Source organism: Gavialis gangeticus, unplaced genomic scaffold, assembly GCF_001723915.1.
Source record: "Gavialis gangeticus isolate Ggan-Ray unplaced genomic scaffold, GavGan_comp1, whole genome shotgun sequence".
In the NCBI taxonomy this organism is placed as follows: Eukaryota; Metazoa; Chordata; order Crocodylia; family Gavialidae; genus Gavialis; species Gavialis gangeticus.
Genome location: NW_017729004.1, coordinates 69,459,334 through 69,476,502, shown reverse-complemented (window position 1 = coordinate 69,476,502; position 17,169 = coordinate 69,459,334). Strand labels below are relative to the sequence as shown.

The 17,169-nt window shown below is 47.4% G+C and overlaps 1 protein-coding gene and 1 long non-coding RNA gene across 6 annotated transcripts in view; one reads left to right on the top strand and one right to left on the bottom strand.

The window, feature by feature from the left end:
- LOC109291462 overlaps positions 1-1,229 on the bottom strand; it is an 11,287-nt gene extending 10,058 nt beyond the window's left edge. The window contains exon 1 of the long non-coding RNA XR_002095847.1: positions 1,152-1,229. This is a non-coding gene — a long non-coding RNA (uncharacterized LOC109291462). The remainder of the gene's footprint in view (positions 1-1,151) is intronic.
- ISPD (isoprenoid synthase domain containing) overlaps positions 1,121-17,169 on the top strand; it is a 265,206-nt gene continuing 249,157 nt past the window's right edge. Inside the window, exons 1-2 of one of the 5 annotated variants that reach the window (XM_019508509.1) lie at positions 1,121-1,439; positions 13,064-13,328. In XM_019508509.1, the coding sequence (XP_019364054.1) occupies positions 1,144-1,439; positions 13,064-13,328 (561 nt within the window). In that variant the 5' untranslated portion in view covers positions 1,121-1,143. The remainder of the gene's footprint in view (positions 1,440-13,063; positions 13,329-17,169) is intronic. The other 4 variants (XM_019508512.1, XM_019508510.1, XM_019508513.1 and 1 more) reach the window with 4 other exon arrangements.

Genomic DNA, 17,169 nt, shown 5'->3' with positions numbered 1-17,169 from the left:
TTTTTTTTTTTTTTTTTTTTTTTTAACTATGGAAAAATAACAGAGCATTTTCCTGTTGCAAAAAACTTGGAAAGCCAACAATGGGTGAGAATGTTTTGAATACTATGGAATTTTTCATAACATAAGCAAAGTTACTCATTTCTCATTTTCCTTTTAGGCAGCAGTTCTACATTTTCCTGAACCCTCAAGCTTTTGGTCTGTTCTGACTTGGTAAAACAATACAGGATTTCTATTTGAAACCTCTGGGTTTATCTTGTGACTCACGTCTGCATATCTAACAATGCTAGCATTGTGCACCACCCCACGGCACTCTAGAAATGATCAAAAAGCACTGTAGGGTGACGCCCAGGGTTGTGTAGCCTCCAAGGCAGCAATTCACAACCTCATTAGACTGGAGGCTCCCCTCAGAAATGATGTCTCTTTGCTTTCAGGTGTTTGGACTGCAGAAAAATCCTGGAGCTGTTCTGCTGTGACAAAGCAGGAGGAGACAGATAGAAACGTTAGGACACTAGGAGCACACCTCCATGACATGCTAACTGCACAGTGACCTAGTATTACTGCACAGCAGTGTGTCACGGCAAAAAATGTGCTGATGTGCTACTGCACAGTACCATTTGGCTTCCATGCAGTTAGCGCACTAAAAAGCTCTGTGCCAGCACTACTGCACAGTAGTGCCAGTTACTGCATGCTGATTTAGTACAGTTATACAAGCACTAAACTAAAGTGCAGTAACTACAGCACATTAATGAAGTATAGATATGCCCTGGGGGCTCCACTGGCCGTGCCAACTCTTGGCTCTTTCCTAGGGGGCCTTTAACAGGCTCTCAATACAGGGGACAGTCCAGGAAATGCAGCTGGCTGCCCTTCCCTCAGCCTCCCCCGGCGGGGTGGGCCCGCAGTCTGGGCCCTACTGTAGCGTCCCGGAGCCCCCTAGGGGGAAGCTGCCCGGCCCAGCCGCTTCGGAATCCGGGGGCGGCGCTGAAGCCCCCCCCCCCCCCCCCCCCCCCCCCCGCGGGGGGGGGGGGGGGCGCGCCCCCCCCCCCCCCCGCGGGGGGGGGGGGGGGCGCGCCCCCCCCCCCCCCCGCGGGGGGGGGGGGGGGCGCGCCCCCCCCCCCCCCCGGCTCGTCAGGAGAGCGGCTGCGCATGCGCACCTCGGACAGCCGCACCACTGGCCTCCCTCTCCCCGCTCGAGATTTAAAGGGCCAGCGGCACCGCTCCGTGAGGTCTGGCTGCCCCCACGGAGGAGGAGCCGCTCGGCAGATGTGTGAGAGCCGCGGGCCCGCGCGCATGGAGCTCGGCAGCAGCTGGAACGCGGGGTCGGTGGCTGCGGTGCTCCCGGCGGGCGGCAGCGGGGAGCGCCTTGGGGCCGCCAGGCCGAAGCAGTTCTGCACACTGCAGGGGAGGCCACTCGTCAGTCACACTGCTCGCGCGCTCGAGAGGTACCGCCCCGCGCATGCGCAAGGTTCCACCCTTCCCCGCCAGGCTCCCGCCCTGCAACTACGGGGCCGATAGCTGCGGGGGCTAGGTGTGAGCGACTGGCTATTGATTGAGCATGCGCGGGGGAGGCTGACGTCACGTGTGACCCTTGCCCCGCGGTTTGTGCTGTAAATTCTGGAACAGGGCGGGGCCGAGGTGGTTTCTGTGCTTTGCTTACGTGAGCACGGGGCGGGCTGGTCCTGCTTGCCTGGTGGAGCCCACGTGCAGGATACGACGCCCGTTGTGGTCAGTGGGGTCCCGCAGGGGCCCTGGAGCAGGTGGTGAACTGCTGAAGCAAGTGGGGACGTGTGGTGCCATGTCCAGCAGGGAGTGGAGGCACGGTGGCTGCAGGGGCACTGTCTGTAGCGTGGCACTGGTCTAGGGTTGCACTGCAGTCAAGCTTGTCACAGTTTGTTCTCTGTGGCATCTGCCCAAATTCCATGGGAGTCTGCATAGAAAAAGAATAATAGTTCATATCGGAGGCTTTCAGTCTTTTTTGGTTGGTGTACCTTTGGCAGCTGGTCAAGAAGCAGGGAGTCCTGTGGCTGGTTGATGAGTGGGGGGAGGTGGACCCTCTGCAGCCAATCTATGAGAAGGGGCAGAGGTCCTCTGTGTGCAGTGGTGAAACCAGAAGTGCTGGTGGTGAAACCGGATGTGGCCCGGCTTCTCTGTGCTGCTGCCCCCTGGGGCCTTCCCAAGTACCTCCAGGGGTATGCATACCCCTGGTTGATAGCCTTTGGTCTGTATCTTCCCTCAGTGGGTGTGTTTAGAGACCTAGAAAAGAGGGATTAAGGTTTGGGAAGGAAATAATATTAGAAAAATAAAGCATAATTTAGAAATATCTTTATTTCTGTTGCGGGTAAGCTTTGGGAAAGTTGCTATTTGTCAGGCCGCAATATTGTATTTTTGTCCTAAAGCTAAACAGTGTGTAGAGAGAGAAAAAGAGGACTGACTTTTTTTTTAACTGCCACCTAGCCAAGAGCAGGATCTGAATTCACTTGCTGCTTTAGTTTTGCTGTGCGGGCTAGGTAATCTGTGTGTGTGCGTGCGTGCGTGCGTGCGTGCGTGCGTGCGTGTGTGTGGCATTGGGGTTTGAAACAGAAAGTTTCCTACCTAAATGTGCAGGAATAGCAGCCCAGCTCCTTGGGCTCAGTAGTACAGGTAGCTTGCTAAGGAATGCAAGGAGATCTCTTGCTTTCACCTGTTCCTCTGGAAGGCTATAAGAGGGCTGCCAGCTTAGAAAAATTTCAGACTTGCAGTATATTACTTGTAAAACCTGTAAAAACAAACAAAGAAAAAAAACCAGGTTCTCTGAATTTTGGTTTAATAACTTCTCTTGGCATCACCCAACTAACTGCTCCAGCCACTTGTTTCTAGATGAGTGTCACACAAGCAGAAATTTTACTTCTGTCCTTTGTCTCCTCTACCCCTTAACTATTAAATGCAAATGCGCACACAGGAGAACTTTTTACATGAAAATCAGGTACTTCATGGTGTTTCAGATTGACTGTACATGTTCACTGATTTTATTTTTGAGAACTTTGGCCTTGATAATTGTGTATTTTGTGTGGCTTATCAAAGGCATGAAATACTAGTATCTTTCTAACCTTTTGTTTGCCTAATGGGGAAGAAGAAAGCTTCTTAATGTTTTCCTGAACCTTAAATCATTTTATGTACCTATCCAAGACCTTGTTTTGTTTACTCAGTTAAGTATTATAGATTCATAGATTGTAGAGTTGGAAGGGACCACAGTGGATCATCACGTCAGGCCTCCTGCCCCTGGCAGGAAAGAGGACCGAGGTTAGATGACCCCAGGTGGAGATCTTCAAGAAGAGGCTAGGTAGTCAAGTTGGGTGATAGTACTACCTCTCTTGGAAGCCCATTCCAGATTCTGGTCATCCTTAGTGTAAAAAAATTCTTCCTAATATCTAACCTAAATCTACTCTTCACTAGTTTGCACCCATTATTCCTAGTTACTCCCTGGGGCACTCTGGTAAATAGTGCATCACCAATTCCCTGTTGTCCTCCCTTGATAAGCTTAGAGGTGGCTACAGGGTCTCCCCGCAGACATCTCTTGTGAAGGCTGAAGAGATCCAGATCTCTCAATCTCCCCTCATAGGGTCTTTCACAGAGGCCACTAATCATGTGAGTGTCCCTCCTCTAAGCCCTCTCCAGATTCTCCATGTCCCTCTTGAAGTGTGGCATCCAAAACTGGACACAGTATTCCAACTGTGTCCTGACCGATGCCACATAGACAGGGAGCATCACCTCCCTTGATCGGTTGGTCACGCATCTGCTAATACATGACAAGGTGTGATTGGCCTTGTTGATGACCTTGTTACAGTACTGGCTCATGTTCATCTTGGAATCAACGATGACTCCAAGATGTCTCTCAGCCTCTGAGCTGCTGAGGAGGTCATCCCCCAACCTATAGGTGTGCTGGGGATTCCTCCTTCCTAGGTGGAGTATCTTTGTTGAATTGCAACCTATTTTATTTTGCCCATTGATCCAACTTGTCCAGGTCGGCCTGTACCTGCTCCGGGGCCCTCTGGTGTGTTAACTTTGCCCCATAACTTGGTATCATCTGCAAACTTGGAGAGGGTGCTCTCTACACTCTCGTCCAAATTGCTGATGAAGATATTAAATAACACTGGTCCAACGACCAAACCCTGTGGGACCCTACTGCCCACCTCCTTCCAGGCTGAGAATGACCCGTCTACCACCACACTCTGGGTGTGGTCCCTAAGCCAGTTGGCCACCCACCTGACTGCGTAGACATCCGCTCCACAGCTTGCTAGCTTCCCTATGAGAATAGAATGCGAAACTGTGTTGAAGGCCTTCCTAAAATCCAGGTAGATGACATCAGCCTCAGCTCCTGTGTCAAGGCAGTGTGTGATCTGGTCATAAAAGGCTATAAGGTTTGTCAGGTAGGATCTACCTGTGATGAACCCATGCTGGTTTCCTTTTAGCATCACAAATGTGCTCTTTGATGATTTTTTCCAGTATTTTCCCAGGGATAGAGGTAAGACTGACTGGCCTAAAGTTACCTGTCTCATCCCTTCTCGCCTTCTTAAATATGGGCACCAGTTTGGCTCTTTTCTAGTCCTCAGGGATCTGGCTGGAGCACCATGATGGCTCAAACAGCCATGCCAGTGGCTCAGCTATGACGCTGGCCAATTCTTTCAGCACCCGTGGATGGAGGTCATCTGGGCCGGCCGACTTGCACCCATCCAGCCCTTCCAAGTGCTCCTTAACTAAGTCAGCACTAACCTTTGGCGGTCTGGTGCCTTTTGGACATCTGTCTATGCTCAAGGTAGGGGGATTGTCTTGGTCAGTACTTAGGAATACTGAAGCAAAGAACTCATTGAAGAGCTCTGCCTTTTTCCCTGTGTCAACCACCAACTGTCCTGATTTGTCCTGCAGAGGCCCTATGTTACTCTGTGCTTTCCTTTTGCTCACTATGCATCTGTAGAAGGACTTTTTATTGTCCTTAATTGTTGAAGCCAGCCTAAGCTCCAGTCCTGCCTTGGCCTGCCTATCTGATTCCCTGCAATAGTGTGCCAGGGAGGTGTATGCCTCCTTGGTGGCTGCCCCCTGCTTCCACTGCCTATAAATCTTTCTTTGTCCCTAGTCTTTCCTGGAGTTCCCTGTTCAGCCAAGGGGGCTTTTTTTTTTTTTTTTTTTTTATCCCCTTAGCCCTTTTTCTGCGTAAGGGGGTAGACTCCTTTTGTGCCCCAAGGATCACTCCCTTGAGAAACCGCCAACTCTCTTGGACCCCCATTTGCTCGATGCTCCTGAGTTCTGCCACCTCACTAACTAGCCTTCTAAATTTACTAAAGTTGGCCCTTCTGAAGTCTTAACACTCTAGTCTCACTGGATATTTTTCTCACCCTTCTCTGGATAGTGAACTCTACCAAGTGATGGTCATTATCTCCCAGGTTACTGTGTACTCACACAGTTCCCCATGAGATCATCCCCTGTTGCTAAGACCAGGTCTAGCAAGACGCTACCCCTGGTGGGACTGGACACCACCTGGTTTAGGTGGAGGTCCTGCACACAGTGTAAGAACCTCCATGAGCGGCTTGTTTTGGCTGTCTTCCTCCTAGTAGATGCTGGGGAAATTTAGATCCCCCATGACCACTGCCTCCCTGCCTGTATGGCATCTGAGAGCTGCCTGGAGAATACCTCATCTAGCTCGTCATCCTGGTGAGGAGGTCTGTAGTAGACCCCCACTACCAAGTCCTTTTCCCCTGGCCCCTCCTGGATGCTGACCCACAGTGCCTTGGTATTTCCCTCCTCTACCCTCTCCTTGATGATGGAAGATGTATACTGCTCCTTAACATAGACAGCTACATCCCTGCCTTTATTTTCCCCACTCTGTCGCACCTATACAACCTGTACCCCTCAATGCCTACCGCCCAGTCATGCGTAGAATCCCACAATGTTTCAGTTAAGCCGACTAGGTTATACTGTGTGCTAGCAACTAAGAGTGTGAGCTCCTCCTGCTTATTCCCCATACTCCTGGCATTTGTGTAAAGACATTTTAGCTCCCCAATGGGTGCCCTTGGTGCCCCAAGTATTAATAAGACTTTCTAACTGAAACTGAAGAAAGAAATCACTTATCTTGGATAGCTACTACTTTTGAGAGTGAGTTTTCCTAATAAGTCAGATAATTGCAGCTTACCGCTACAAAGTCCCCTCTCCGCCTTCTCTTTTTCAGGCTGAAGAGTCCCAGGTCCCTCAGCCTTTCCTCATACGGCTTGCCGTGCAAGTCTCTGATTATATGGGTAGCCCTTCTCTGGACTCTCTCAAGCTTTACCATGTCCTTGTTAAAGTGTGGAGCCCACACCTGGAGGCAGTACTCCAGTTGCAGTCTCACCAATGCCGAGTAGAGCAGGAGAGTCATTTCTTTGCAATGGCTTTGTTGGTTTTGCTGGAAATGCATCAATTGATGCATGCCAGGATATTGTTGGCCATGCTGGCTACAGCATTGCACTGCCAGCTCATGTTCATACTGTGGTCAATTATTACCCCCAGGTCTCTGATGGCAAGTGATGGGGGATCTTCAGTCCTGCTGCCTGATGAGGCAGCAGTTGCACAAGCACCCATGTCACGAGTTTTGCCTGTCAGCAGCTAGGGGTGCAGGGCCCCAGAACCCCCCTGTGCTTATCTCCTTAACAGCTGGCAGGCTTTGTGGCCTCAGCAGGGCCTAGCAGCCAGGCCTGCAGTAGTTTCCGTCCCCACTGTGCCCCAAGACAGACACAGCTGCACAAACACCCATGACATGAGTTTTGCCTGTTAGCAGCTAGAGGTGCAGGGCCCCAGAACCCCTGCAGCTATCTCCTTGAAAGCTGGCAGGCTTTGTGGCAGGCCTGCAGCTTTCACCCTGCTGCGCCTTAACACACACAATGTCACGAGTTTTGCTTGTCCTCAGCTTGAGGTACAGTTTCCCCCAAACCCCTGCACCTATTGCCTTGAAGCTTGGCAGGCTTTGTGGCCTTAGCAGGGGCTAAGAACATTCCTGCAGTTCTGACACTGCTGTGGCTTAACACATACATGTGACATGAGTTTTACTTTCAAGATTTTGGGGTGAAGTTTATCCACACCCCTTGCAGCTATCTCTTTGCAACTTGGCAGGCTTCACGCCCTCCTAAGGGGCTACCAGTCTTCCAAGTTTCATTCAAATCAGGCCAGCAATGACAAAGTTATAGGCTGTTTTTAACCTTCCCCATTATAGCCCATGGACAAAATGTTGAAACAACACATTTCAACTTGCCTTGTTTTGTTATGAGGCTGTTTCGACTATATCTGTTTCATTTTGATTTTGCTGTTTCGACCTTGAAACGGTGTTGAAACAAAACTGGTGGCAAAATTTTGCACAGCCCTACTGGATTCTTGTCTTGCTTCCATTACTGTTTGCTTATTTTATCCAACAGCTCTATTCTGAGCATCACCATGCCTAGCTCCTCAAAAATACTTAGGCCCCCAAGCTTGTGATTTTTAGGTGGGACTTGCATTCTTGGATGTACTGATAATCTGTTGCTTAACCCCATATAGACAGTAGTTTAACAAGGGGTGGAGAAGCGGGGCACTAACATCAGCTGGGAGCAGGGATACTACATTGCTGGTGCAACAGTAGCAGCAAAAACTTGGGCCAGGCAGACCACTCCATGGCAGCAGCAGACAGGGGCTTTGAGTACTGCCCTCCCACCCCCCTCCATGCTTGGTGCCCTCTCCACATTGGTGCCTTTTTGGCACTGGGCAGCATCTCTCTCATTCTCAGGCAGGGTTTTGCCTAGGGTGTGAACCTTGCCTATGTACATTGATGTCTAAGCTTTTTCTGGGCCCTTTGTACACCATCAACTGCTGACTGATATTACTTCACAGCTAGTGAGCTTCTTCGTGTGCTAGTTCAAACTAATGCCAGGGGGCCCCAAAGGGTGAAGTAGCTTGCTCACTTATTAGTGGGATTCAGTCACATAATGTACCCACAGGATAGCTGTTCCGGCTTTACTCTGCAATTAGACTTGGGGTCCATGATTTTGATTGCATGTTTAGTGGTTTTAATGGGGTAAATTATGAGGCTTTTTGGCATGTATTTCTATTTAGACTCCAAAATATGGACTTTTCATTATGTAATAATTCTGGACAATCTATGCTCTTACAGGCATTGTTATATATCTGAAAATATAGCCACACCCCTTCAGGAAGATCTTGGGAACAATTTTATGTGATCTCAGTGGAAATGGATTTGTTTACTCTTCTATGAGATGGGGTGGACCTGTGACCCCCCCTCTTAACCTTTCTCGCATTTTGCATGAGTGGAAGTAATGAACACATCCATACTCTTTGCAAAAGCTGGTCTGTACTATCCATCCTAATTCTCTGCTGTCACTGATACACCTGCAGTTATGCACAGCAAAACTGAAAATTATGCTCAGAAATTCAAAATCATACACAATTAATTACATTAATATTTTTACAAATTAAAACAAATATTACACTATTTTAACCTTCTTTAGGAATATATGCAGGTACTTGTGCGTGGGCAAGGGCGTGGGGTGTGGTTGGGGGGTAGATGTCAGGTGTGTGTGGGGTTTGTGAAGGTGGCGAGATTGTGGAGGCAGGGGGGTTGTGGGTGGATATGGGAGTGTGTGGGGTTTATGGGTGGGTGTGGGCTCCTCTGCCCAGTACAGCTGCCCCTGCCTACAGGGGGAAGGGCTGTGGGGGGGAGTAGGGCTGGGCTGGGTAGTGGAGCAGTTAGAGCCCAGCAGCTCCTCCAGGGGAGTGGGTAGGCAGCCCCCGCTGCTGCATGCATGCCGGGGGAGGAGGGGCATGTTCCCCCTCCTTGGCTTCTCTGCACCATGCCCCTGGATGAGCTGCTGGGCTCTGAATGCCCCCCGACCTGGCATGACTGGGGCCCCATTCACAGTCGTGGGACAATCCCCACAGTGTAGGAGGGAAATTACACAATATTATGTGATTATGTGCAGTTGTATGTTTTATGCACAAAATTACGGAGGCACTTATTTGTGTGATTCCCTGGGTTGTACTATGAGAAGATGAAACAGAGGGAGTTTAGTATTCTCTCCAAATTCCCATCCGTCTGTACACATGACAGTTGCAGTGTAGTCCATTTCACTTGGCCTCAGAATAAGGAATTCCTGTAGTTCTATATTAGTCTGTTACTAGTGCAAGCACAGAGCACATTTTGTTTTTTCACTGTGCAGTAACTTGTGCAATTCAGTTGTGATTTGTAAGGAATAATAGATATCTTTTTGATTTCTTTTAGCATGGGCTGGCTCTTCCTGACTTGTGTTTAATTTTTAGATTTAAATGAATCACAGTATGTAAGGAATTGACGTGTATCCAATTAGTGTGCCTTAGTTTTGATTTAAAAAAAAAAACGCAGGTTTTTTTTATGGCTAAATGTAGGTACATGACAACATTTACTTGAAGGGTTCTTTAACCTCTTGATGAACTGGAATGAGTGAGAAGTTAGGAATGAAACTTGAAGCCATGGCATCTCATGATTACAAGTTTCATAAAAGTGTTTGCACAGCCTTAGCACTAAGGAGTTTGAGGACATTTCGGAATATCTGTACTATAGATGAGGAGCAAGAGACTGAAGAAAATATCTGACAGAGGAAAAAATAGACATTGCAGCAGCCAAGTCCTTGCTACCAGGGGCTGATGAACAACGGCAAAGGTGGTGATGTCTCAACTGCCAACATACCGGAGTTGGATGCTAATGGAACTAAAGAAGTGGGGCTATACCATTGGTTCAACCACTTGTGACTGCAGCACAGAGCCTCAGACTATGCAACACCTGCTGCAATGCCTGCTGCCTGAAGGCACATGTATAATGAAAGATCTTGCAAAATACAGTAAATGAGCAGAAGCATGCATAACAAGATAGTCAAATGTGGCAGAGACGTGAGAAGGATACCTGTATGCTTTGCATTTCCTAAAGAACAGTCAAAATACTTGCTGTAGAATTTTAGTAGCATTCCTATTTATTTCCCTGTTTCAAGTAAGAAATAAAGTAAGTTTTAAAAGTTTTCATTAAAATTATTATTGTACCAGAGCTTATTGCTTTGGGCACGCTGTTTACATTTGTGTCTGGGACCACAGCACATTGAGCAGGGTTGGAGCAGGCCCGGCTGGGAGGGAACCTGGTGGGTCAGCCTGCCAGCCCAGGGCTGTTCCCCCCTGAGCTTAACATACTGTGGAGGGTCTGGCTGGGGCATGAGGGTGCTTCAGCATGGGGCTAGCCAATAGGCAGCCCTTGTACTGAAGCACCCTTGTGCCCGCCCAGTCAGGGCAGTGTCTACATGTGTGATGCTGCAGAGTAAAAAAAACAAGTACTGTCCTACTGCAGAATAATTTGGTTTATGCCAGCTTAATAGGGGTGCATGTGTCAATGCACAGCATTAACTGCTCAGCTGAGTAGTCTCCTACACAGTAAATGTTTCATGTTGGCGAGCCCAAGGTCATTTAGTCCAGCCCCCTGCTCAAGGCAGGACCATCCCAGCCAAGTGTCTGTCTAACCTGCTCTTGAAAACTACCAAGGATGGGGATTCCACAACTTTTTCTGGGTAGGCTGTTCCAGTGCTTGCCCACCCTCATAGGCTGAAGATGAGGAGGAATTTTCTGACTATATTTTCCCCTGCTACAGCCTGAGGCCATTGCTCGTAGTCCTGTCTTCTACAGCCACAGAGTAAAGCTGATCTCCATCCTGTCTGTAATTGCCCTTCAGGTATTTGAAAACTGCTATCAAATCGCCCCTGTCTTCTCTTCTTCAGATGAAATAAGCTTAGTTCTTTCAACCTTTCCTCATCAGACTGGCTTCCTGGGCCCCTAATAATTTTTGTTACATGTTGGACTCTTTCTAGTCTGTCCCCATCCTTAAAATGCAGGGCACTCCAGATGAGGCCTCACCAGTGCTTCCCAATAATTGTTTCCCTAGATTTGGAGGTGACACTCCTATTAATACAATACAGTGTGCTGTTGGCTTTTTAGTAGGGGTGCACTGATAACGATTTTTTTGGCTGATACCGATCTGGTAGCTGATATGCAGCCTGGCAGCTTGGAGAGCAGCATCCGGCCAGTAAATCTGTGGGGGGGAGCAAATCGCGGCTCCCACAGTGAGTGAGGGAGGGAGGGAGTGGGAATGGGGCTGGGGCAGGCACTACCTGAGGGTGGGCTGCCTGCTGGGGGCTCCACTGGCCTCTTCTTGGCAGGGGGCTGGGCTGGGGCTGTGCTTGGGGCAGGCCAGCAGTGAGGTGGGCAGTGGCAGCACTGGGAGAGGGGGTCATGGGGGCTACAGGGAATTTTAGGGTGGCTGTAGCCCACCCTGTAGCCTCCCCTCCCAGCGCCACCACTGCCTCCCCCGAGTGCAGCCCCAGCCCAAACCCCCCCGCCAGGAAGAGGCTGGTGCAGCCCACCCTTGCCCCACACACAAATCCAGGGGGCACATGGCCCCATGCCTCACCTGGGGCACATGCAGTGGCAGGGATCTGCCCCCCAATCCCCACACCACCTGGACAGCCTATGGCTCCATACCGTGTCCTGCCCCATCCTGGCAGCCCCATTCTCTCCCTCACTGTAGGGACCTTGATATGTTCCCCCTCACAGACTTACTATCCGGGTGCTGCTCTCCAAGCTGCCAGGCTGCATTCCTGTCCACATGCACGCTGTGGTTGCATGCCTGCACGTGGCATTTATCAGCAACATAATCAACTATACAGGCCAAAAAAAGCCAATTACCGATAACAGCAATTTTCCTTTATCGGTGCCAATTCAATATGGACCAATATATTGGTGCATCTCTACTTTTTAGCAACAAGAGCACACTGTTGGCTCATTCAGGTCCTTCCCTGCAGTTCTGCAGCCTAGCCACTCATTCCCTTGTTTGTATTTGTCCATGCAATTATTCCATCCCAAGTGCAGTACTTTGTACTTGTCCTTGTTGAATTGTATGTGAGCCTTAAGGAGGGCTGAGTGCCCTGTTCTTGGGTTGGTTGGTTTGATTGTTTTAGTGCAAAACCACCTGTCACCATATTAAAATTGATGTGAAAGCTTAACCTTTCAGAGAATCAGATTTGACAAAACTTCACATAAAATGTATGGCTGGAAGGGGCCATGTAGTCTAACGCCTAAATATAATACTCATGTTCCCAATCAGAAGTATTAACTTACTTGTTAATAACTCAATTGTAGCAGGACATAATAGGAGAAAAGAACCTAGGTAGTTGCTGGGACTTCCCATGCTGCTTGAAATTATCCCTTACTGTGGGCAGGTTACTGAACCTTTTTTTGGATAGCATTTGTGTGTATGGGAGATTCCCTGGGAATTACTTCTCAGGCATTTTAGCAAGTAGGTCCTAAGTTTCACTATGTTTCTCTTCCTTTTTTTAAATAGTAGGCAATTATTAATCCTGACCTTCATGCTCTGTGCATGTTATCAAAACTTAGGCACATAGGGTGGAGTGCATCTATGTCCTCCTGGTACTTACAAACTCTCAGGTGCCTGAAGGGGGAGGGTCTTGCTTGTATACTCAGCGGTAAACCCAAAGCTAAACTTGAGATCACGAAGGATTGTTTTTCTGCCCAGAACCAATGAAGAGACATTTTGGGGATTTTTTTTTTTGGCTTTTCTCCACTGAGCTGAAGGTTCTAGTATACGTAAGTGAATGGAAATGGCAGATCATTGGGGCACAGGTTAAAGTGGGTATTGGAACTGTTTTTTTAAGTTGGTGGAGGTGATTGCTTGTTGGTGTTGCTGAAGGCTTAATTCCCATCCCTGCCAATGATAATATTTGGGCAGCCCCCTTCACAGAATCTCAAAGATTAGGGAGTGGGGTCATAATGGGTTTACAGATCCTCCCCTATGGCTTGTCAGGTTCAGACACTTGCTACAGCAAAGCAGTACTACTGCTTGAAGATGGGGGGATTGCTTCACTGTGTTAATGTATTAACTGTAAAGTGAATTTCTCATTACACAAATAGTTTAAAATCTAAAAGCAAGTGCTCTAACAGGAGACGACTTGTACAACTATATTTTCCCATTCTCAATTTCTTACAGAATTAGTTGGATATCGGACATAATTGTGGTAGTGTCTCTTGAACACATTGAAACAATGAAGTCTATTATTCAGAAATATGGTCACAAACGGATTACAGTGGTAGAAGGTGGAGTGACTCGTCACCGGTCAATTTTCAATGGACTAAAAATCTTTGCAGAGAACAAGCTCCAGAAACCTGAAGTAGTGATCATCCATGATGCTGTGAGGCCGTTCGTTGAGGAAGATATTCTATTAAAAGTAGTTAAGGCTGCTAAAGACCATGGGGTAAGTACTGCACAGCAACCAAACTCTGTAAAGCTCTTATGTCATTCAAAGTAAATAGGAATTTCCTTAATGTTCTTCTGTGGTACCATTGATATTTTTTTTTGGATCATAGTTGTTGGCTTTGGGGTAACCTGCTTGACAAATTCCAGATCCTAGTTATATTATTGCTCTATCTGCAATTTCTGCAAAGAAACCTGCCTAATAAGAATTTACCAAGTAAATTTCATCCTGTTGGCTTTTGTATGTAAAAATCTGCTGATGTAATGCCTTGCTATTCCAGAGATTCATGCTTTATAGAAATTTATGGATGATAACTGTACTCTTGAGCTTCAAGGATTAGCGTTCATGCTTGTTCATCTCATCCTTAGCAGCCAAATACTACAAAAGTGGTAAAAGCACTGCTCCTATTATATTGCTCTATTTCTTTAGAGGCCTAAACCATTAGCACCTTGTGTAACATTAAGTATAAATATGATATAGCAGTGTTGTATTTTTCCCTTGATATAACTAAATTGTCAGATTCAGTTGATGGGTATAATTAAGAAATAAATGGCTGAGAAATCAGCTATGTTCTAAGAGGTAATGAGCCATGAGTTCTAAATCCAGCTGGTCATTAAATGCCAGGAAATAACAGATATGGAGGTCATTATTTCTGTTACCATTATAAAATCATTTTTATGTGACTATGACTGTCTTTATAGATTGTCATAGATTTCATAGACATTAGGGCCGGAAGGGACCTCAGAAAATCATCAAGTCCAGCCCCCCGCCCAAAGGGCAGGAAGTCAGCAGGGGTCATAGGATCCCAGCAAGATAAGCATCCAATTTGCTCTTGAAGGTGTTCAGTGTAGGTGCTTGAACCGCCTCCGATGGCAGGCTGTTCCAGACCTTGGGGGCTCGGACAGTAAAGAAATTCTTCCTTATGTCCAGCCTGAAACGGTCTCGCAGTAGTTTATGACCTTTTGACCTCGTCATCCCTTGGGGCGCTCTGGTGAACAAACGTTCCCCCAGATCCTGGTGGTCACCCCTGATAAACTTACAGGTGGCCATCAGATCACCCCTGAGCCTGTGCTTTTCCAAGATTAAAGAGCCCCATGACTCTCATCCTGTCATCGTAAGGTCTGTTTTCCTGACCTCTGATCATGCTCGTGGCTCTTCTCTGGACTCTCTCAAGCTTCTCCACATCCTTTTTGAATTGTGGAGCCCAAAACGGATGCATTACTCCAGCTGCGGCCTCACCTTTTGTAGGCTTTCGTTTTTTAGCCTTAGGAGGTCTGCTAGGTCCCTGGAGAGCCTGGGGAGCTGCTGTGCCCTCTTGCTGCCTTTCCTCCAAGATGGAATAGACTTAGCTTGTGCATTGAGGATCGCTCCCTTGAGGAGCAACCACTCTTCTTGAACTCCCCTCTCCCTGAGGTCATGATCCCTTAAGGCCTGACTGACAAGCCTCCTGAGCTTGTCAAAGTCGGCTTTCCTGAAGTCAAGGACTTCTGTGTTGCTGACTGACTTGCCAGCTTTATGGCAGATGGTGAAAGTGATCAGCTTGTGGTCGCTGTCACCCAGCTTCCCATCGATCACTAGGTCGCCGATTAGGTCATCCCCAGTAGCCAGTACCAGTCGAGCAGCGCTTTGCCTCTCATTGGCCCATAGACTTCTTGAGTCAGGTAGAGGTCATCCACGCATGAGAGGAAGCTTTGCTACCACTCGGATTTTGCTGAGTGATCCTCCCACGAGATGTCCGAGTAATTGAAGTCACCCATGACAACCATGGTCCTGGAGCATGCGGCCTCAGCCAGTTCCCGGGCGAACTCCTGGTCAAGCTCAGGACTTTGGGTGGGAGGTCTGTAGTAGACTCCCACTGTTGTGTCCCCTGTGTCATGTTCCCCACGGATTTGAACCCAGAGGGTCTCCAGTTGTCCAGCCTGGTCGCCAATATCAGCTTGCAGAGACATGTAGCTTTCCTTAACATAGAGAGCTACCCCCCCCCGCCCCTTTTATCTACACGATCCCTCCTGTACAGGGTATAGCCATCTATACCTGATGTCCAGTAATGGGTGGAGTTCCACCAGGTCTCCGTTATCCCAATGATGTCATAATTATTTGCATTGAGCAGGAGGACGAGCTCCTCCTGCATATTCCCCAAGCTCCTGGCATTTGTGTACAGGCAGGCAAGTGTCTTGACCTTTGTCTGGTGCTGCTGATGTTGGCAGCTTCAGTGTTTTCATAGAATCCATTGGTATGGTAAAACAGGATGTTTCTCAGTGCTGTATTAGGATTTATAGAAAGCATGTTATAAATGTTAGTTAAATGGAAATAGAAAATCATCAGTTCTTAAATGCCTTTTTCAACGTTAATGTAAGTAGATGACCTGTACTTTGCTTAGGAAGAAGATAAACAGGATTTGAATGTATAGTTCAGAGTTGCCAACCCAAGACAATTTGTTTTTACTGACAGTGTGCAAACTTCTTACTGATAAATGTCAGTTTGAAAGTTGGATGTTCTACATAATGTAAATATAACCCTCAGCCAGGCCTTAGGTTGCGTTCATATTCAGGGGTTTAACAACAACTTTCTAAATCTGGCTTGAGCCCCTGCTCAGAAGACGTATCTACGCTGTGCACTTGTACTGCTCAGTAACTTAAAGTAATGTTACTCCCAAGTGAGTCCGCACAAACAGGGTTACTGCTCAGTAAGGTGTCTACATGTGCCTTACTTCACAGTAACTATTTGGCATAAGTTGTCATGTAGATGCACGTGCCTGTACTGTTCAGTAATTTTCCATTACTGCGCTGTAATGGTGCACATGTAGATGCACCCAGTAATCTGGAATACAAATTTTAAGTGTGTGTTTTAAAGCAAATGATCTTCCTACTTGTGAGCAATGTTAAACTAAAACGGGGCTATATTAAACATGAAAAGGGAACAGGCACATAACCTTAGAGAACCTTAACTATTGAATACTATGTAAAACCCAAACCACTAATAGCTTTGGTTTTACTTGACTGCAGCAGTGGTTTTATGCCATGCTGCCTCCACCCCAGGGCTCCCCTACTCATCCAACACTCAGATACCCCTGACTGCAGCCCACACCAAAATTGCCTTGCTGTCTCTCATGGCACCCCCCCACCCCGACTCTTGCCCCTTTTTCTGGCGCCACGGCTACAACTCAGCCGCACTGCCCTGCAGTGCAGCCCTGCCTATCTGAGAGAAGAGAGGGATGCAGTAACAGCATGTGGCTGAGGGGGGTGCTGTGGATGCTTCTGTGGGTCCCAGAGCCCTGAGGGAGAGCTACCTGCAGGGCGTCAAGCTGTGCTTCCATTTAGATACAAGGTGACACTGCCCTGCTCTCTGTCCATCAGCACTTGAATTCAATCTTATTCTGAGGACAGATCTTCACGGTTTCTTACTTTTTTACGGAGAGCTCAACTGTATTTACAGACAGGTATTCTTCACTTTTTTTTTTTTAATGGACTGTATATACATTTGTGGACAGTTGCAACCTTGATACCTATTTAATCAGTTGAATTGTTATTCAACTTTATTTTTTAGAGGGTGGAATACTTTTATGTTGAAAATGCAGTTGAAAAGTGTTTTTTTTTTTTTTCTCTGCATAGCATAGTATAAGAATAATGTTGTTGCCACACTTTTATAAAAATGGCTATGATTTTTACTTGCATACTTTATACTTTAATACAGAATTAGCATTTTGTTACCTTCTGACTGGTGTGGTTTTTTTCTTTTCCTCTCAATGGTGATTTGATTTTTTTTGTCATACTTGGGAAAGGCCAAAATATAATTTTTTCATACTTCTGCATTTTACCACCTTGTGTCATTTCTCTCTCTC